This window comes from Cydia splendana, chromosome 18, assembly GCF_910591565.1.
Source record: "Cydia splendana chromosome 18, ilCydSple1.2, whole genome shotgun sequence".
NCBI classification, from domain to species: domain Eukaryota; kingdom Metazoa; phylum Arthropoda; class Insecta; order Lepidoptera; family Tortricidae; genus Cydia; species Cydia splendana.
Window position 1 is genome coordinate 18,195,337 of NC_085977.1, and position 22,012 is coordinate 18,217,348.

The 22,012-nt window shown below is 40.3% G+C and overlaps 1 protein-coding gene across 1 annotated transcript in view; it reads left to right on the top strand.

Annotated features, from left to right (window-relative positions):
- LOC134799671 (uncharacterized) overlaps positions 1 to 22,012 on the top strand; it is a 65,534-nt gene that overhangs the window by 41,804 nt on the left and 1,718 nt on the right. Inside the window, exon 7 of the mRNA XM_063772110.1 lies at positions 4,428 to 4,582. Within this exon, the coding sequence (XP_063628180.1) occupies positions 4,428 to 4,582 (155 nt within the window). The remainder of the gene's footprint in view (positions 1 to 4,427; positions 4,583 to 22,012) is intronic.

The window sequence follows — 22,012 nt, forward strand, 5'->3', positions numbered from 1 at the left end:
GCCGTATTCCTGTTTGTCATCATCATTGTATTATTTTAAAAAACTTTATTATATCGGCAAAAAACAGGTATTTCTCTTGCGATGTTTATGATGATAATGACGACAATTGTCACAAGATTTAAAAGAACTTTCGGTAATTCTTGACAGCAAATGATTTCTGTGTCGGAATTTCGTGACAATTGTCGTATTTCTTGTGACAATTGTCATTAGCTTCGCAAAATAAGTAGTTATTAACTGGCGATATAGTGGAGTTTTTTTTAATTAACATGTTGGTGGCAAACAAGCACACCGCCCGTCTGATGGTAAGCGGTTACCGCAGCCTATGGAGCCCTGTGACGTCAGTAACAGTGATGTCGACAATTGTCTCACCTGTCACGGTGGTGAAATAGAATAGAATAGAATAGAATAGAAATAGGGGCCAGTAGGACAATATTTAATTACACAAACGGGTCTACCGCGATATAATTTCATTGTTTTTACCTTTAATTCCGACGTTTCAGCTGAGTTGCACCAGCTGTGGTCACGGAAAGACTGACGTCCCAACAAATGTCAACGGAGATATTAATAAAACACCACTAAACTACCCGAAATTACCAGCGGATATATCTTCGGACCAGTGTACGGATACTGTGAGTGTTGCGTGTCGTGCCGTGGACAATAAACATTAAACTTTAACGGGTAGCTGCAATTTCTTTGTCTACCCCGAACATTTTTATAAACTAATTTCGGGTAGTTTAGTGGTGTTTTATTAATATCTCCGTTGACATTTGTTGGGACGTCAGTCTTTCCGTGACCACAGCTGGTGCAACTCAGCTGAAACGTCGGAATTAAAGGTAAAAACAATGAAATTATATCGCGGTAGACCCGTTTGTGTAATTAAATATGTGTACAAAACGCGAGAGTTTACAGTAGGACAATATTAATGATATGTCCTACTGGCTGGTCCTTATACCGGATACCGGATATTCGGCCTGCCCGTCGGCCGAATATTCGGTAGCCGGCCGCCGAATATTTGGCCGGTGGAACTATACCTACATTTCGGATTTTCAGTTGCGCATTGTGCAGATTTTGACCGGTTCCGTAGTAAACGTTCGCGCGCACTCATTTCTAGGTTCGAGATGAGTGCGCGTGTATGTCTGTGGAATGTTTAAATTGTTTTAAAATAATAACGAGTACGATTATGATCGTGACTGTTTCTTAAATTCAATTTTGTTTACTCCGAAATCAAGCAATGTTACTATCCGGTATCCAACCGGAAATTAAAATAGTGGCCGGATAGGCCGGATACCGGATAGTAACCGAATATCCGGTGCATCTCTAATATTAATATTCAGAAATCAATTGGTTTATATTATAGAAAACACAATTCCACTAATGAGGGCGCCACTGGACGGCCGACGCAGTCTTAAGGTGCAGTAGGCTCAGCCAGCAAGTTTTCAAAAAATCGTACCTTTCTTTTGGATCATAGTACGTACAACCGTACGTACTATGATCCAGCCAAAAATGTAAATAACAAACTCTTGAGGTCTTTCTGTAGTAATTCGCCGGCTTCGTCGATTCGAAACCAGAGTTTTTTACTTTTGCTCGATAAAAAAAATCACGACCATAGGTCATAAAAGCACCTTAATATTTTTTGCATTTTTGCACAAAAGCTAAACAATTGAAACATGAAAATTTCTAAAAAAGCCCATTTTTACTTTTGTACGAACTCATTGATTTCTTTTTTTTTTCGTTAAAACTTACGCAAATATAAATTTAAAAATATGGTTTCCTTGCACGCACAGCCATCTCGCTCACGCTTACGCTCAGTTAGAGTGAGAGAAGAACCTGAAACCACGGCGGGGCCTCAAAGTACAGTCGCGATCAGATTCACAGAAGCGACCTAGGTGTTTTTTTTATTGAAAAACACTTTTGAGAAATAAGACACAGCAAATATGTAACAATTATAAATCACATACGATCATTTACATTATTTCGCTTTCATAAGTAATAGTTACTAATTTTTAAAAAGTGTTTTTCTATAAAAAGTCGAAATTGTTTACCTTTTTGCTAATGGTTAAAAAAACGAAGTAAGTATATGTACCGGTACCCACTACAAAAGCCTTATTGAGTGTGTATATATTCAATCTGTGTAATAAATAGTAATAATGTCCTATAATATTTATATTTTTTTTTTGAACTGTCATTGGAACATCTTATTTATCGACTTCCGATATATATACATATATATCGATATAATGTATAAAATCTATTAAAAAGTTAACACCTAGTTAGGTAATGGATATTTGACTGTAAAAGAAGTAATTTAATCACAGAAATAATATGGAAAATATGATTATCTGTTTATTTTATACAGAAACTAATGGAAAACCTGTTACCACTAATATAGCCATTGAACATAGAATAAAAATACACTGAACTGAGGTACAGTCGCCATCAGATACATCGGAGCGGCCAAGGCGTTTACAAATATCTGAACACGCCGCTATTGTCAAGTCAAGGCGTTTGACGGCGTGTTCAGATATTTTTGAGCACCTCGGCCGCTCCGATATATCTGATGGCGACCGTACCCAATTAAGAGTCCGCAACAAGCTCAACCGAATTTCACCTTCCCATACAAACGAAGTTTCGTCCTCATTATAAAACTACGTGTTGGATTATAATGAAACCCCATGGTATGGTATGGTGAGGTGGAGTAAATTTAAGACACGGGTAAAAATAAGAAGTTATTAACACTTAAAAACTTATTCTATCTACTTCATTCCTATTCCATTTAAAAAGAAGCTTTGTGTGTAGGCTTCTTTTTAAAAGAAGCCCTGTGTGTAGGCTTTTTTTAAATGGAATAGGAATTAAATATAATAAGTTTTTGGGGATTAAAATTTTTGTCTTATTTTAATCGTGTCTTATATTCTCCCCATCTGATCCTACAATATCATGACATGATATCCCTTGTCTAACCATACATTTAGTTACACAGTTAATTTTACATAACAACATAACATACAAATTGGACCGACTTCTTAATGATTGTATCCGTTTTATCTTCTCTCTCCGAAGATATGATCACGTGTCCTCATTCCGCTCGCAGCTTGGCTGGCTCCCTATTCGTCAACGACGTAATATTCGCATGCTCTGCGCTCTCTATTCTATTCTCAACGATTCACACTCCCCTGAATTAGACATGCGCGAAACAGTGTTTTAAAAAGTAATGCTATTTTCACATCACTTTTTCGAAAACGTAACATTACACTGAGATATCACATCACTCATCACTCGGTACATCGCCGGAACGTGAACAGCGCTAGGGCGCGCGCGAAATGGCACCATCACAGCTATAATCTACTTCTACATTACGCAGCGCATCTACAGCACTCTAGGGCGTCTTATATCGGTGCGTCTATTCTATCTATTACGCGTTGCGTTTTGTGACTCGGTACGTCGGTACTTGGTATAGCCGAAAGCATCGCAGAGCGAGAGCGAGCGAGCACTGAGTGCGAGTGCGAGCGGGATAACATAGCAATGATGGCATGGCGAGCAAACATGACACTATCACAAATGGCATTATATATTACGCGCACTGTGTATATACTTGATCTGACCATTCAAGTCGGCGCGTCAATCTATTTTGAATCGAATCTATTACCCGCGCTTTGGCCGAGCGTTCGCGCTCGCGTAATGAGTGATGTTTGAAGTGATGGTTGTTTTTCAGAGTGATACGTAATGCCATATTACGCGTTCGAGAGATATCTCATTTGTGATATTACGAGCATTACTTACCTACACATGTCTACCCTGAATATCTCAAATCCTTCTTCCACCATTTTGGTGCCTCTCGTGTCCGTCAGTTTCGCTCTACCGGCAATCTCTCTCTTTCTATTCCTCTTCATCGAACAGGCTTCATGGCTTATTCATTCTGCATTCACGTGGCCCGCCTTTGGAACGGTCTTCCCCCTAACATTAGGAAAGCACCCAACAAAATAGCTTTTAAACAATCTGTGCACGATTTCTTTGCTGGCAGTTCAAAGAAGAATTAAGTATCTATCTCAAATGGTTAATATATGTATATATTAACTATATTATCAGGAACTTTCATTGGTCATATAATAATACAATTTGGCTGTGCATTAATATTTTAGCGTAAATTTTTATAGGCTCAAATATAAGCATTATATTATTAAAAAAACTGGCAGCAAAATTAAGGCACCCAAAAAAAATTATAGGGAACTTAAAGTGATAGGTTGGCATCTAAATTCCGCCATCATATGATGCACCGTATGATAGCTCTTATATCAGCGAATTAAGAACTATGGGACATATTTTTGAGTAAATTGTATACACCCATATTTGAAGTCCCGTTTCAATTTAAAAATTTATGAATTTATTTATTTCAATCATTTTTATTTTTATCAGTCGCGTATTATTTTTAGGATGGGTCTTCATACATTTTGGCGACTGTGTGGCAGACGAGGATGTTGGTGGGTTCATAGATAATGATAAAGCTATAGTCGACCGGAAGAATCGTTTATTGAAAGCATACAAAGTTTCCAGCCAAACTATCGCAAGTGAGTACTTTAAAAATAAGGTAGGTAATTAAATAATCATAATCATAATCATATTGAATCATATTTAATCATTTATTCAAGAGGATAGGCGGCCGCTTTTCATACAAACGTAGTCCCTCTGTTCCTCCCTTGATATTGACATTATGGAAAAGATTTTTACACAATCTAATATTGTATATTGACCATAACTATGCCCCTACGTTTGACTTTTTTCGATTTTGTGATTATTAGGTAGGTATAAGGGTTGTGATAAAAAAAACCATAGATATTTTTTTACAAGTTAAATTATAATAAAACAAAGTAAGTAAATAAAACAAAGGGGCAGAGCTATGGTTAAAACAACGAATTGCGTTATAATAAAAAAAAATCATCTCCAGAGAGGAAAATCGGGACTACATTTGTATGGTGAAGCGATCGTCCCCTTTCGTCTTCAGTGTATAGAAGAGACGATTTCCAGACAGATTTCGTACATTGACACGCCTGTTGCTATCTCTGTCATACGCGTATAATTATATTGCTGTGTCACACTACCACAGTGACATTGACAACCGGCATCATGGGAGGGACAGCAATAAATATCTAAAATAATTTATACGCGTGCGAAAGAGATAGCAACAGGCGAGTCAATGTACGAAATCTGCCTGGAAAGCGTCTCTGGTTTAGATCAGAATCAGAAATATTTATAGTGTGTAACTCGACGGCTAATCCTGTGTATTGTTAAGTAAAACCGCACGTGCTACTTACCTGCAAAAAAGGGTCTTAATTATTCTATTTGGCACCTGAGCGCGGGCTAGTCCAACGCCCAAAAAACCAGTGTAGGTGCGCTCTCCGATAACGCGCCTTTGTTACGCATCTCGATGACACATTTTAGACTGGTTCTGTAGCGTTTGACTCGCCGGCACTCAGTAACCAGTTTATGCAGGTGGTTGTGGCACGTGGCACGAGCGGTTTTACTTAACAATAGACACTAGGATTAGCCGTCGGGCTCTATTTGAAAGCTACACACTAAACTGTGTAGGTGCGAGTAAGTATTAACAGTTTTACTCTGTACAAAAATATAAGAAATGTTAATGTTTTAGACAATAATATTATACCTACGTATAGGTACAGATAGGTCATAGACGTTCCAAAATTAAAGATATGTAATTGTACAAGTTACCTTTAGTCGCGATTAGGCAAGCTAGATGTGTACGGGTCAAACAGATCACTGTGTTATGTCTTTCCTGTAGACATACACAAGAGTTAAGGGCTATAAAGGTTAATTTTCTTATTTAACCCTTATCCACGTGAAAAGGTCCTCCTTTTATTTAGAGAACTATGATAAAATCATTGCTTACATGCCCACAAGCTGTTAACTATTGCCCACAGGAGAGAAAAATGTGCTGTTCGCGATAACACGCTATAAGAAAATTAACCTTTATAGCCCTTAACTCTTGTGTATGTCTACAGGAAAGACATAACACAGTGATCTGTTTGACCCGTACACGTGCTAACGCGCTATTTTGATTGTATTGTATGTATTGTAAGCGCTGATGGCCTAGCGGTAAGAACGTGCGAATTCCAATCCGGAGGTCGCGGGTTCTAACCCCGGCTCGTACCCATTGCGCATATGGATGTATGCGGCTGTCAGTAGAAGAAGAGGATCTTCATAGTCTCTAACCCCACGAGGTGATGAGAAAGGTGCTATTGGGCTTATGTAAGTTAGCCTCGCAACTTTACTGCCACTACAGGAAGAATTCAAGTGCGCGGTTGCACAGAGCGGGTGAGCGAACGTATATCTCAGGACGGGCCTTACAGTTACTGGCACCAAGAACAGTGCTAGTTCAGCGGTGTCACTCACGAATTTGAGCCAATCGTGCAACACAATGCGACCAATCGCGCGCGAAATCGCACTCATCAGTCAGTCGCTTTGTAGCGGTGGCAGACCGCTGTACTGGCCCCATTCATGCACCATTCTTATTGCCCGTAAGACCAGTCCTGAGATATACGTCAATAGAGTTACGAAAAATAGTAGTGACCGAATCATTTGCAGTGCCCCAGGGGTTTCATGAAACCCGATGTTGCCAGGCTGAAATGTGGTGTCGTTCCCCTCACCGCCTCTTTAAGGCGTCCGCTAGCTGGCGCGGACGCGTGCGCCTGATTTTACCTACAACAATTAGTGAGGGAAGTAGTGTCACCCAATGTATGGGACGTGCAAATTTTGGTATCGGATGAATTCACTTGGCACAGATGAAGTATACGTAAAGCTAAGCCAATCCAGCCCGGTAGCTATCCGCCACCCCCTGGTGGGTAGGCAGGGGGGGGCATCCAAAGTTACACGCCTTCTATTGGCTTCTATTTACCTACCACCTCGAGTTTGGTATCATTTCCAGATAAATCGGGCATGAGGAATTCATATTTGAGACATTTAATGTACAGTTTAATAGAAAAAAATAAAAATATTGACGCTCAAATCAAAATCGGTTTGCTATTTATTTTATTCAACTATTACTATTATCAGCCGAAACTAATAATGCTAGAAAGTTGAAATTTGCACACCAGGTTAAATTCATAATGTGTGCAGGAGTTAAGAAGCGATTTTGAAAAATTCAACCCCTAAGGGGGATAAAAAAGGGATGAAAGTTTGTATGGGGTTCATGTTTTATTTTAAGCTAGGAATTTTAAACTTCGTTAAAAGATATATTATTGAAATACAAGAAAACGAATTTCAGCGTTTTTAAAAATGCATCCTCTAACGGGGTTAAAAAGGAGTTGAAAGCTTGAATCCATTACAAATTACTTTGACTGCCCCCCCTGCCTACCTGCCAGGGGGTGGCGGATGTCTACCGGGCTCAATTAGCTTAGCTTTACGTATATTACATCTGTGCTAAGTGAATTCATCCGATACCAAAATTTGCACCTTATGACACTACTTCCCGTACTAAATGGCACCCGCGTGCGTGCGCCCGCTCCGTGCACCCGCGCCAGCTAGCGGACGCCTTAAAGAGGCGGTGAGGGGAACGACACCACATTTCAGCCTGGCAACATCGGGTTTCATGAAACCGCTGGGGCACTGCAAATGATTCGGTCAAGTTATGTTCTAAGTGGTTCTAATGTATGAGGAAGACAAACAAATTATAGCCAGCATGAATTGAATGTAGTATTATGATACCTTTGAGTATCTATGGTGAGACGCACACTAGCGCCCCATCCCCTCTCCCTGACGCAACCCTGAAATATGTCCCGATTGACGGTTTTTTTTTAATTTTTGAGAAAAGTATTAGAGTTAGGAAAAAAGTATCAAGGTAAGAAATAACCCAACTAGCAAAATAGTCGTATAAGAATTGATTTACTCAGCCTGTAATCGTATAACAGCCGAGTTACGGTTGTTGAAACACCAATATAATATCGTATAAAGGCCGAGTAAGGCGCTCTACGTGTCTCGCCTGCATTACTCCGCCGGGGCCGACGAGGTGGTGGAGTACGTCCGCCGGAAGACTGGCTACACGCTGAGGGTGCACCAGCTACAGTCGCGTCACTATGTGCACTTCAGTTCATTTGTGGTGCGCGTGCCGCGGCCGCTGCAGGACACCATCGCAAGCGCGGACTTCTGGCCGAAGGGTGTGGTGTTTCGGAGATTCCGGGGCAACCTGCCGAACCCTACACCAAGTCAGACGACGCAACGGAGCCACGCTGTTACGTCGTCGCCCAAATTTAATGTTTAATTTGTGTTTGGTTTTTATTTGTAGTTTTGTTGTTGTTTTCTTGTATTCTTATTTTGTAGTTTCACAGTGCCTTAGTTTTTACTGTAATGCTGTGTCACTTATTTGAGTAATAAATAAATAAATAATAAATAATAGCGGTTAACTCGACTATTTAGCAATTTTCGCTAATTAGTGCTATAATCATGTCGTATAAACGTTTATAGCACTATCTTTTAGCACTTTTATTCCACCTTTTAATAAATGCTGAGTTAGCGCTACTCAATCACTTTTATTCAGCATAATTGTTCTATTAAAATCATATAACAGCTATACAATAGCTAATTGTCTGAATAAGGCGCTTTAATACAACGGTTACTCAATTCTCTTCTCTGTTGCTATAAAAGCTTATTAAAAGCAATCCAATAACCATTTGGCAACAATGCTGCTGTAACAGCGCGCTTATATCATAATTCGGGTAATGGGGTTCAAACCGCTGTTATAGGAGCTGAAGTGTATTTACAGGTTTTATTCAAAATGTATTCAGCTTAGAGTACTTTTAAAGAGTTTTGAACTACATTAACAGCACAAGTCAGCCATGTTGTCGTTTCAATATAGTCCGGTGGCCAACTGCATGAAACCCTACCTGATAAAAAAATAGAAAAATCCTACTCTGTAGGGGTAGCTGACTTTTAGTAGCATCAACTGCTCTTGGTCAGCCGCGGCTTAATTTGGCAAATTTTGCGCAAATGGCAAAATAGTGGCACAAAAAATCATAAAAAAAAAACCATCGTATAATAGAATTGAGGACAGCAAAACAAAAGTGGTCAGCTACATCCTGTGTTGGCAGGTTCCTGTGTCCTACCGAATTTGTGATACAACGTGACAGCTACAATTTACCTCATCGAAAAATAGAATGAAAAAAATTGATTGTAATACCTACATTAAATTTGTTGACGTATGTCTTGGTCGGTCTCACCTTAGCCTGACAGCTTTTGCAGTCCATCCGCATTAAAAAAAAATGTCAATGGCAGCTATCCTACCATACAAGTGACATTCTATTTTTCGATGAGGTACATTGTAGCTCACTTGGTACCACAAATTCGGTCGGACACAGGAACCAGCCAACACAGGATGTAGCTGACCACTTTTGTTTGTTTGATGAATATTTGTACCACTTTTTTGCCACTTGCGCAAAATTTGCCAAGTTAAGCCACGGCCGACCAAGAGCAGTTGAAGCTGCTAAAAGTCAGCTACCTCTACAGAGTAGGATTTTTCTATTTTTTTATCAGGTAGGGTTTCATGCAGTCGGCCACCGGACTATAAATCCATAAACATGGCGACATCATGTGCTATAAGTGTAGCAGTAAACGCAGTTACTCGACTTATAGTCGAATTAATGAGATATAACAGAAACTAGATCGTGTAAGCAATTTTTTCTTTATTTTAGTTAATATTTTTTTTTATGAAATTTAAGAAAATAGGCGGCCCATGAATATATATGAACCAGTGCCTTTGGTTTTATCAATAAAGTATTTTTCGCGCTTGGTTTTACTGTATTACGTGTACTTACAGACAGTAAAATCTTATGTACACAATCACGGTAAAAATAAATGTCATGGATGACAGCAGTAAAAAAATACTTAAGTACCTTTTTGTTTTATTAGATACGTGAAGACGATTAGGCCTCAAACTTAATCAAATAATTGAAATATAATCGCTTACATGAGATCGTTTTTAGCACATATTAGTTGAATAAAAGCATTTACTGTACTCTTACACATTCAAAATGCCGAGTAAAAGCAATTCGGTTACTTTTACGAAACATTTTTGCTGAGAAAAAGCAGTGCGGCTGCTTTTATAGAACACTTTCACTGAGTAATAGTAAATTGCTAATGTTTATAGAACGAATAGTCGAATAAAAGCAATATCGTTGCTATTAAAACACTAGAAGTGCTTTTATCCACTTTTACTCAACTCTTACAGCATCGATTTGCTTCTTATACAGCGCTCACTCGATTTTTATAACACTTTTAGTCTGTATAAGTGCGCCTTTTTCGCGTTGAGTAAACGCTTACAGGACTATTATTCGACTGTTTTTACACCGTTTATAGCACCAAAAAGCGAAAATAAAAACGTGCTCTCAACTTTTATAGCACATAGATTTGCTAGTTGGGTAGAAGCGCTTTTATCCACTTTTACTCAACTCTTGCAGCATCGATTTGCTTCTAGAAATACAGCGCTTACTCGATTTTTATAACACATTTAATCTGTATAAGTGCGCCTTTTTCGCGTTGAGTAAACGCTTACAGGACTTTTATTCGACTGTTTTTACACCTTTTATAGCACCAAAAAGCGAAAATAAAAACGTGCTTTCAACTTTTATAGCACATAGATTTGCTAGTTGGGAATCCTTAATACATTTTAAACATAAAAGGTTATAGGTATTCAACTTTTTGGTAAGGATCGCCATATACATGTATTAACTCGAAGTATATTCCTGTATTAACAGAAATCGTATGAGGAGAACTAGCTTGATCAACGGCTAAATTTTGTTGAAGTTCGTCAAGCTATAACATGAATGATACGGTGCATCATAACAAAATAATGAGTACAACCGTTTTTTGTTAAAAATTTAATAAGGATTATTTCTTTCAATTACACTTTTTTAGGGTTCCGTACCCAAAGGGTAAAACGGGAGTTCCGTACCCAAAGGGTAAAACGGGACCCTACTACTAAGACTCCGCTGTCCGTCCGTCCGTCACCAGGCTTTATCTCACGAACCGTGATAGCTAGATAGTTGAAATTTTCACAGATGATGTATTTCTGTTGCCGCTATAACAACAAATACTAAAAACAAAATAAAATATAGATTTAAGTGGGGCTCCCATACAACAAACGAGATTTTTGACCGAAGTTAAGCAACGTCGGGCGGGGTCAGTACTTGGATGGGTGGTCACGTGGGTGGTTTTTTTTTTGCATTATGGTACGGAACCCTTCGTGCGCGAGTCCGACTCGCACTTGCCCGGTTTTTCTTAAAATGTATACTATCCCCAAAAAATTAAAATAAAACTGTCCATCGGGACATATTTTATGGTAAAAGAAGGGTTGAGTCAGGGGGAGGGGATGGGACGCTAGTGTGCGTAAAGTACCATACCCGACGGCATCATGCTACATACATTTACAACTGGCAATAATTTGTTTTTCAAAAAACACATTTTGACCGAATCAAAATGGTTACAGAACACAAACTGCAGTTACTGATGTGCCGTCGGAGTAGTTTCAAAAATTGCGAAATTTCTAAATGGAAATATTTCGGAATATTTCGGATTTTTGTATGGAAATCGAACTTTACCATTTCCAAAATAAAAGTTTGCTTGCCAAAATAAAAGATGGCAACCCCGGCTGTCAAACGATAAGCAACTGATTTTGCTAGGTCCTTTTTAATTATTTAATTTTAATGATATTTTATGTATTAACCATTATACAGGCTGATTCAGGAGACGTGAGCAGGACTAATACTGCACATTTCGTAGATTATAAGCAACACTTTCGTATCAGTATTAGTGAGGTTAACGTTATCGTTAATTTTCTAGTCGTGTTGAAAAAAAGTTATTAATTTATTTACGACATGCGTGGTCACCCTAAAATTAGAATACTAAACTACCGATATTCTGTGTCAAATTGAATGTCACCGCGGTCTGGTTACTTTTGAAAACTCGTATCTCACTCAAGTTTGACAGTTTATTTTCTTCGTAATCAAAAATTAAAGAGGTTTTATGCTTATTAATTAGGTCTTGTAGGGTGACCATGATTGTAGAGGATTAAATTTGCCCTCACCAAAAAGTTAAAAAATAGGAAATAATCTGGCTGTTTCACCTAAATACGACGGTGATCGATCAATTATCAGTTACTGAGTGTGCAGGATTAGTCCTGCTCACGTCTCATGAATCACCCTGTATATATAAGTGTAAATCAAATAGTTTTAACATTAAGCTTTATGTATACTTAACAAGCGAAATGTTTTAGTGACTTTTACAAGTGTCCCGTAATATCTCAAAGTTGTAGCCGTTTTAGGTTATAAATTTGAAATATTATGTTCGCCTTGGAGTCTTGTACGGATATGATGGTCGTTCTTGTCTACGTGACAGCGTGATATAACGCTGTCCGTCACTTTCTATCCCACGGTGTTAAAAAGTGTCAGTTATTTAATCACGTGGATAAAGATGGATAAAGCCATCCATAATACGCCAGCTGCCTGGTTTTTTTTATCACTAGTAATTATCGAGCATGTTTATAATACAGTGTTAATTATTGTACAGGGTTAGAACACAGTTTTGACATAGTCAATTGTCACTATTTCATGTAAGTACGTACCTAAATATCACTTAGCTTCAGTAAGCGATTCCTTGTTCATTTTGGGTTTAATATAATTCACAAACCATCTACAATGCTAACCCGCAGAGCAGCCGAAGCGGCTCGCAGGAGATTGATAAGCTCCAATTTACCTTTGTTTTTTTTTTTTTTTGCTGGCACTGAAAAAATAAACAAAGAAAAAAGAATTTGCGGTTTGCGAACAAGACAATATCACACAAAAAAAAATCGTACCATGTAAACAGCAATTACACATGATTCGTATAGCTAAACATCTGGACATAGTCTAAGCATTTCTTTTCGTAAAAAAAAAGTTTAGGATCTGTGCATGGTGGCCTTTTAGAGAATATGGCATGCTACTTACGACAACTATGACTTTGACATCTAATATAACTATCATGGAGTGTTTCTATCGACCCGCTCTAGCGATGTAATGGATCAACGCCATGAATGTTCGTTAGGCTTTGGTTTTAAGCTTATTCTTCTAGCTGTCTTCGTCATTACGCTTGCATCAGAAATTGAAGGGATTCCAAAACGTGGGGCGAAAAATAGTTTTTATGTAAAAATAAAAATTCACCACATTTATTCCGCAGCTGCTCAATTGAACAGTCATGAAGAGGACACTTAGATAACATGTTTTGGCAGCCTATTAACCTGTTGTTACTTTAAATCGTACCAAAGAGTCGGTGAAAAAGTCTCAAATTCAGCTCGATAGGCTTGTCCGGACTGTATTTGCTATACGGTATTAAAAGCATCATAAAGTCCCTAAAATAAAAAATAAATCAAACCTTCTTAAATCAGATATAGCTTAAAAATGCCCTCAGATCAAACTCTTAGAACATAGTAATACAAAATAATACACATGCCAACAGTTAGACCAGGTTTAATCTGTCCCTATACTTAACAATACGGTCTTTAAGCTTTAAATCATCAGCATACAGAAGACATCTTGCGTGTTTCAGCACAAGTTCAAGATCATTAAGCGACGACCATTAAGATCATTAAGAAGACCGGTCTGGCCTAGTGGGTAGTGACCCTGCATGTGAAGCGGATGGTCCTGGGTTCGAATCTCAGTAAGGGCATTTATTTGTATGATGACACAGATATTTGTTCCTAAGTCATGGTTGTTTTCTATGTATTTAAGACAAGTATTTATATATTATATATATCGTTGTCTGAGTACCCACAACACAAGCCTTCTTGAGCTTACTGTGGGACTTGGTCAATCTGTGTAAGAATGTTCTATAATATTCTCTTTATTTATTTTTCGTCTTAAGTTAGGTTTGTTATAATATGAATATAAAAGTAAAATATAAAAACACTTACAAAACAATAAAAAATACATATAAACACATTATAAAAAACCTAACCTAGGGTGCCGCCGGCAGCGGAGCTTGGCCCAAGCTGCCGGTGGTCAGGGCCGCAGAGTGAGGAACCGACGTACTATACGCGCCGTGTCCAATATTACCGCCTTCTGCATCTGACCCTTGATCCAACCACCCAGCGAGAGTCTCTCTAGGTGTTGGTCGAGACTCTTCGCTATGAGACCGTTCGCTGACACAACTATCGGAACAATGATCGTCGAGTCAACATCCCACATGGCGGTAATCTCGTGAGCTAAGTCTAGGTACTTGCTGGACTTGTCCTTCTCGGCCTTCACGAGATTCTCATCATGGGGGATGGTGACGTCGGCGAGCACGGCCCGGCGCTGCGATCGGTCTATCAGCACGATGTCAGGCTTATTGGCGACAATAGTCCTGTCAGTGATGATAGATCGATCCCAATAGAGCGTGGCACGACCATTCTCGAGAACAGGCGCAGGTAAGTACTTGTAGTACGGTACTTCGCGGTCCACAAGGCCGTATAGAAGAGCAAGTTGCTGGTGAATAATCCTGGCTACGAGATTATGTCTGTGCAAGTACTCACCGTTAGCAAGATGAGAACAACCGGAAATGATATGCCTGAGTGACTCTCCGGGACGGCGGCATGCCCGACAAATGTCGACCGTACCGTCCTTCAGGATATATTTCCGATAGTTGTTCGTCATCATCACTTCGTCCGCAATTGCACAGGCAAAACCCTCGGTTTCTCCGAAGAGGTCCCCGAATCGTAACCAGTTCACCGACGCGAGCAGGTCCACATCGGGTCCCGTGAGGGCCTTGTAGAACCGCCCGTGTAGCGCCTTACTCTCCCATGCCGCCTTGCGATCCGCAGTACTTAGTACCACAGGTTTGCGCCAGTTCTCGTTTGCCAAGGAGAGCGGCGTGAGGTTCCTGTCTACTGCCACCACATCACGATGCATCCCACACTCGTTGTTAAGGAAATAATTCCTGAGATTGTACACCTCGCGGTTGTGGAGATCCTTGGCGTTTAGGAAGCCTCGGCCTCCACACTTCCGTGGGATGTACAATCTCATAACTGACGAGCGTGGGTGTAGCATGCGATGCGTGGTGAGCAGTGACCGGACCCTCCGATCCAGGGCGTCCAGCTCGGTCTGAGTCCACCTTAGTATGCCAAAGGAGTATGTGAGAAGAGGCATTACCCAGGCGTTGAAGGCGCGCACTTTGTTGCCTCCTGACAAAAGACTGTTAAGGACTTTTGTGAGGCGACTGAAAAAGCGCTCCTTCACCGACCGTCTAATACCCTCGTCCTCAATACCCAACGACTGTGACATACCAAGGTATTTATAGGTCTCTGATTCAGAGATAGACCTGAAAGACATTGTCTCAGAAAGTTGTAAATTTGTTGAATTTACAACCTTCCCCCGCTGTACATGCATAACCGCACATTTATCGACACCAAACTCCATGTTGATGGCACTACTGAAGACTTCGGTGGTTTTCAGTAGCTCCAACAAGCCTTGGGTATTTGGTGCAAATAATTTGAGGTCATCCATGTACAGAAGGTGAGAAATAACTTCACCCTCTCTCCGAAGCCGGCAACCTAGTCCCAAATCCTTCAGCAAGGTGCTGAGGGGATTCAGAGCTAGGCAGAACCATAGCGGACTCAGACTGTCGCCCTGAAATATTCCTCGCTCAATCCTTATAAAATCCTGTGGGCCAGGTCGGTCATCCCCGCCTCCTGGTTGACGAAGGACTGTGGTCCACTGCCCCATACACGCGCTTAGGAAGGCTCTCAAAGCTGCATCAACTTTGTACAGCTCTAAGACCCTCCCCAGCCATGAATGAGGCACCGAATCCTAGGCCGTCTTGTAGTCAATCCAAGCGGCTGAGAGGGCCCCCTTGGTCCGCCGGATTTGTTGGCAGATGGTCATGTCTATGAGGAGGAGCTCTTTAGTACCACGGGACCCAACCCTACATCCATTTTGAGCAGAGGCCAAAATATTGTTTGCGACAATGTGCGCGTTGATTTTTGCTCTCAAAATGGATGTAAGGAGCTTGTAGAGTGTAGGCAAGCATGTGATGGGTCTGTAGTTCTTCGCTTCCGTGGTACTACCGGACTTATAGAGCAGGAAGGTGACACCAGTTGTTAAGGAAGGTGGGAGAGAACCAAGTTCGAGGGCTTGTTGAAATTATGCTGCTAAGTAGGAGTGCGAGCATCGGAACCATTTTAGCCAGAAGTTGTGCAATCCATCCGGCCCAGGACTTTTCCAGTTCTGGGCCGTGCGGATGGCACAACTTACGTCATCGGGGCTGATGGTGACTGCCCCCATAGGTTCAATGGACTCGCACTCACGCTCGACAACACTCATCCAACTCCCCTCGGTGTGTCCGACAGGCACCGACCAGATGCTACGCCAGAAGTCATTCATGACAGTAGCATCCGGTGGCCGCGAGTCGGATGCACGAAGGTTGGTTTCCTCCCACTTTCGGTAGATCTTCCTTTGGTCACTCTGGAAAAGACGATTCTGCTGGAATCGGTCCACACGCTCTCTGTAGCGGCGAATACGGTTTGCCCATGCATAGACTTTCTGCTTTAGAAAGTCGATGCGCTCCGTAACGTTGGCCATGTAGTCGCGGGGCCTGATATCCGTCCCCACGAATGCCTGGTTTACAAAGCGCATTACTCGGGGGCGATTGTTGCCCCCCCTGAAGCAGATCAGCTTTGCGATAAGAGTCCTAAAAGAGCTGATACGTCGCTCGATCCGTATTTGCCATGCGGGGGCACCTCCGGCGGTCCTAGGTGCACGTTCAGAGTCCGGAAACTTGACTCGTGCAACACGGCACGCCGCGATGGCTCCGCAATACATGATCGCGTGCGTATCATCTAAATCTTTACTAGTCCGCAAATATGGCTCTAGTAAAGCGTTTAGGGCTCCCATTAGCGCTAGATTGTGTCTATTCATAGGCAAACGTGGTAATCGTGGCCTAGTATCGGGTGTGGAGCGGTACCGCGTAATCGCCTCGTCCAGAGTCCTCCTCAGTTGCTCATTGGCTGTACTACCCACACTCTGCGCGAACTCCTCCTCGTCGGCACTGAGATCTACCCGCGGCGCCCCCGGTGCCTGGTCGGGTGCCGGCACCGGATCCGGCGACGTGGCGGGCGGATCCCGCGCCGAGGTAGAAGCTGCGCGAGCAGAGAGAGCCTCCAGGCGAAGCCGATCAAGTGTCGAGTCATCCAACCGCTTTTGCCGCTGGATGACTCGCACCTGATCCGATAGTCGTTGCGCAGTCACGTCGATGGTCGGTTCGAGGGCCTGAAACAGTGGAAGCATTCGGACACGGTACGCGCATAAGTTGGTTCCCCCCTCTGTAGCCCCATAGTAGGCGCGCATGACGTTCTCATTAATGGTTTGAGACCATCGCATGCGACGCACTACACCACCGGCAGCGGGAGCCGTGGGCGGGGCAGGATGTCCCGCAGGCCCCAAGCGTGCCGACAGCGGTGGCCGCCCGCGCCGCGCAGGTGGTCGTGACGGCGGTGGCGGCGGCCCGCACTCATCGCTCGACTCGCTGGTGTCGGGCGCGGTGGCGAATTCATCGCCCGACGACGATTGCGAGGAGACGGATGATGCGGACGGGGGTGGTGGGCGTGCGTTTCGTGGAGACGCTAGTTGAGCTCGTGTTTTGCTTCTCGTTTGCATTTTCTTTCACAGGGAGTTTTGTCGTACATGTTAGGACATCATATTCTATGGCCAATTATAACCCTTATATATATGTAATAGTACGCAGCAGTCTTGGGTTATATTTTTCATAAAAATAATGTAGAAAGCAACATGTAAATACAAAATCTAGAAAATAATTTGAGAAAATTTATAAAAACACGACTGACGTTGACAGCGTCATTTTTTTTTTTTTTTTTTTTTTTTTTTTTTTTAATATTTATTATTATTTATTTACATATTTTAATTTAATTTACACAACATATTCCACATTATCATACAGAGCTGGTTCCTACACTAGGGCTTGCCTGTGTCGTAGGTAACCAATACAAGAGAAAAAATTACACATAATGCGCAAAAATATAAATTAGCCTAAAAGGTTACTTAAACGATAGAACAGAATAAAACTAAAAATTGAAGCTAAAAATAAGAATACAAAAATACAATTGATAAAACACTTATTTAACAATCTAACACTAATTATAATACAAGGAAAGCGAAGTGAATGTCCATGCAGGGTATATGTAAATGTGTGTATGCGTGTGTGTGTTGGTGTAATATATATATGTGTGTATGTGTGTAAGAGTTATGTGTTTTTATTGAGTTACACTCAGTAAGCTCTCAATATCCTCGTAATAAAGGGTTTTGAGCCAGGCTTGCAATTTAACTTTTGCTTCTCTACCCGAATATTTATTAAGCATGACTCCAAATAAAAGCGGGCCAAGAATAGACTAACGCCTATCTTGTTGGATAGATGGAAGATACGAAACATCGGTGCTTTACAAATTGTTGCCTATTATGCAAATGCATATAGCTAGCAAACAATTTGAGAAGCCGAGGAGAAAAACCAATGTGAGCCAGTTTACTGAGCAAGACATCCCTATCGACTTGGTCGAACGCCTTTTTGAGATCAAAGTAAAGAACGTGTTTTCCTAGGTACTCAGAAATGATGCTTGTAATAGTTAAAAGATTGGTCTCGACTGGTAGCTTTGATCTAAATCCATAGTGTGAGCCGCATAAAAAAGGTCTGGGGAGAAATCAACTTCTGCAGAATAGATTAAAACAGTTTTGCACAAGAAGACAGAATGGTCTGTAGTTTTCCACGCGGGAAGTATCTTTGGTTTTGAGGATAGAAGTAATGCGCGTAAGTTTTCACTTGGTTGGATACATTCCGGTAGATAAAAACAAAATAATTTCACATAAAAATGGAGTTCTAATTTTGATGGTCATTTATTATTTTTGTTGTAAAAATGATTTCCTTGATGTTAAGTTTTACTATATTTGGTGATCAGTTAATATCAGAAAATACCAGCCATAAATAATAATAATTGATAATTTGAAAATGCCACTTAGGTACTTTGCAATAGATTTGAAACTACGGATCAGACTGTTACTAAGAGGGAAGGGGACGACCAGTTTTTCATACAAACGTAGTCCCTATTTTCGTCCCTTGGTGTTGATATTATAGAATATCTTCTTCTTCGCCTAGCCTTTTCTTTTCCCATGTAATTTGGGGTCATTACATCTCCTCGTCATTCTTCGCCAGGCGTATCTGTTCTGGGTTGTCGAGACATCTACTTGGGCTTTCTTAAGGTCTTTGTTTAAAATATTTTCTATTACGTCAATACCTAAAGAGGAAAATGGGGTCTACGTTGGTATGGACAAGCGGTCGTCCACTCTCCTCCTTATCAATAGAAATTATATTTTGCCATTAAACTCCATGAAGCATGACGAGCACGTGTAAAACAATTACTTTGTATTCCAATTATACATAAGTTAATTCACTTTTGTTATATTTTCCATGTAAGTAAGTACCTAGCTAGTTAGAAGTTGCAAAGTTAACTCTCTCTCAAGAATTAACTTTCTTACTTTACGAAGACGTTTGGAGTTTTTTTAACTCGAAGAAAACTTGCATACAATTTTTGGGACAAGTTGTGATTTCGTATTTTTATGCCAAATATGAGCAATAAATTTCAAAACAAGCAATTTTTTCGAAATCTAACGAAAAAAACCGGACAACTGCGAGTCGGACTTGCCCATCGAGACTTATTTCTTATTTCATATATATTTCACAAATTTATAGTTTTTAGATTTTTCCCTGTATTTGTAGTATAAGACGATATCACTTGCCAAATTTCGTATTTCTAAGTCAACGGGAAGTACCCCATACATTTTGTTTCCCTTGAGAGTGTCGAAATACATGTTTTTTGCGGCATAAACGGCCGAGTCTTTTTTTTACGTTAACTTAGAAGTTTTATTTTTTCACAGCTTACCGTACCGTACCGGGACCGTAAACTTGAGTACCTATATAGCCCCCTCCACGCAGATCTGCGAAATCGACTCCACACTCGCGTTCGCGGTTTCGCGCCGCGATTCGCGCACGAGTGTGGAGCGGTCTTATAATATGGTTTAAATTTCAACTCAATAAATCATCGTGTTCATCCACATAAACTAGACAGACAGACGGACGGACAACACAGTGATCCTATAAGGGTTCCGTTGTTTTGTCCATTTACAACTAAATAAAAACCGTAAAATAAAAATAAATACTAGATTTTAGATTTTATACGTGTGCTGTGCAGGTATGTTTGTGTCATGTGTCGAAATAACTGCGCCTTAAATGCGCGAGTGTCTTCAACTGCACTTGTGACCAGAGGGCCTACCGCGAACCACGTTCGACGTGTTGCCTCCCTATCACACTTACGTACAAATTTAGAAGTGCGACAATGATACAACACGTCGAATGTGGTTCGCGGTAGGCCCTTTGATTTATTGAAATAACTGAATCTAATACCATATTATTAATTATTTATTGGCCTAGCAGTGCTAGACGTCCAGAAATGTTTTTTGAGCAGTTAGAAATTTTCCTACAATTTGTCAATACTAGATATAACAAAAAAAACATCATAATAGGCGGAGACCTAAATATAGACGTGCTTTCTGAATCAAATCAATCGAAGAACCTATTAAATATATTTCATAACTATAATTTTAAACAGCACGTTAGAGAGTATACTAGAGTTACACCTACCTCTGAAAAATGTTTGGATATATTATTTACAAATTTTCTTGATGTAAACTTTGATGTAAAAGTAATGGAATTTGGTTTCTCGGATCATAAGGGTGTCTTAATAACGACATCTTACCTTTTACACAGCAAAAAGAGTCAGCAAAACCCATACCTCATAACCAAACGTCTTTTTACACAAAATAATTTTGATGCCTTTAAACAACAACTGTTTACTATTGACTGGGATAGTATAATAAATTCAGAAAAGTCAGTCAGTCAACACTGAATAAATGTATACCTGAACAAAGAATAAAAATAAAGCCAATCCCTAAAAAACCGTGGTTGACTTGCGGTTTAAAAGTTTCATGCAAGCATAAACGACTCCTTAGAATACTAACTACTGAAACAAAAAATCCAATTCTGATTAAACATTTCAAATTATATGAAAAAACACTAAAAAGGGCTGTTTATGCATCTAAAAAACTAGAAAATATAAGAAGAATAAAGAATTCGGATAATAAAGTAAAAACCACGTGGAAAATAATATCTGAAAAAACAAAAAAGGTAAAATCACAAATTCAACCCAAAATGAACCTCTCAATCAATGGTGTTTTAACTAGCGACCCTGCTACTGTAGCGAACACTTTTAATACGGTTTTGCGTCAGTTGGAGCACACTCGACAAATGATATACCTTATGGCCGTCGTGTTCTTAACCCGTGTACTAACTCATTTTTTCTGTCACCGGTTCAGCCATTCGAAGTATACAAATGTATACTAAAGCTTAAAAATAAAATTAGCCATGGAATTGATGAAGTCCCCCCAAGACTAGTAAAACACTGCGCCAGAGAACTCACTCATCCTCTAACTTACTTAGTCAACCAATCATTCTTTGCTGGAAAATTCCCTGCATTATTGAAAATCTCTCTTATAAAACCTGTTCCTAAAAAAGGCGACTTAACTGACCCAGGACAGTATCCTCCCATCGCTTTATTAAGTACCTTTTCAAAAATATACGAATCCGTCATGGCAAACCGAGTTTCATCCTTTTGTAACAAATTTAATATATTTAATGATTGCCAATACGGTTTTAGGAAGCAAAGGTCCACGGCCCTGACTGTCTTTAAATTCACCCAGGAAGCTTAAAGAATAATCGATACTAAACAACATGCATTCGGCTTACTCGTCGATATGACTAAAGCCTACGACAGGGTCCAACATAACATTATGTTAGAGACACTCGTCGGCATTGGTATACGCGGAACGCGGAGTGGCTCGAGATTGGTTCCAATCATATCTACAAAATCGTGAACAGATTGTTGAAG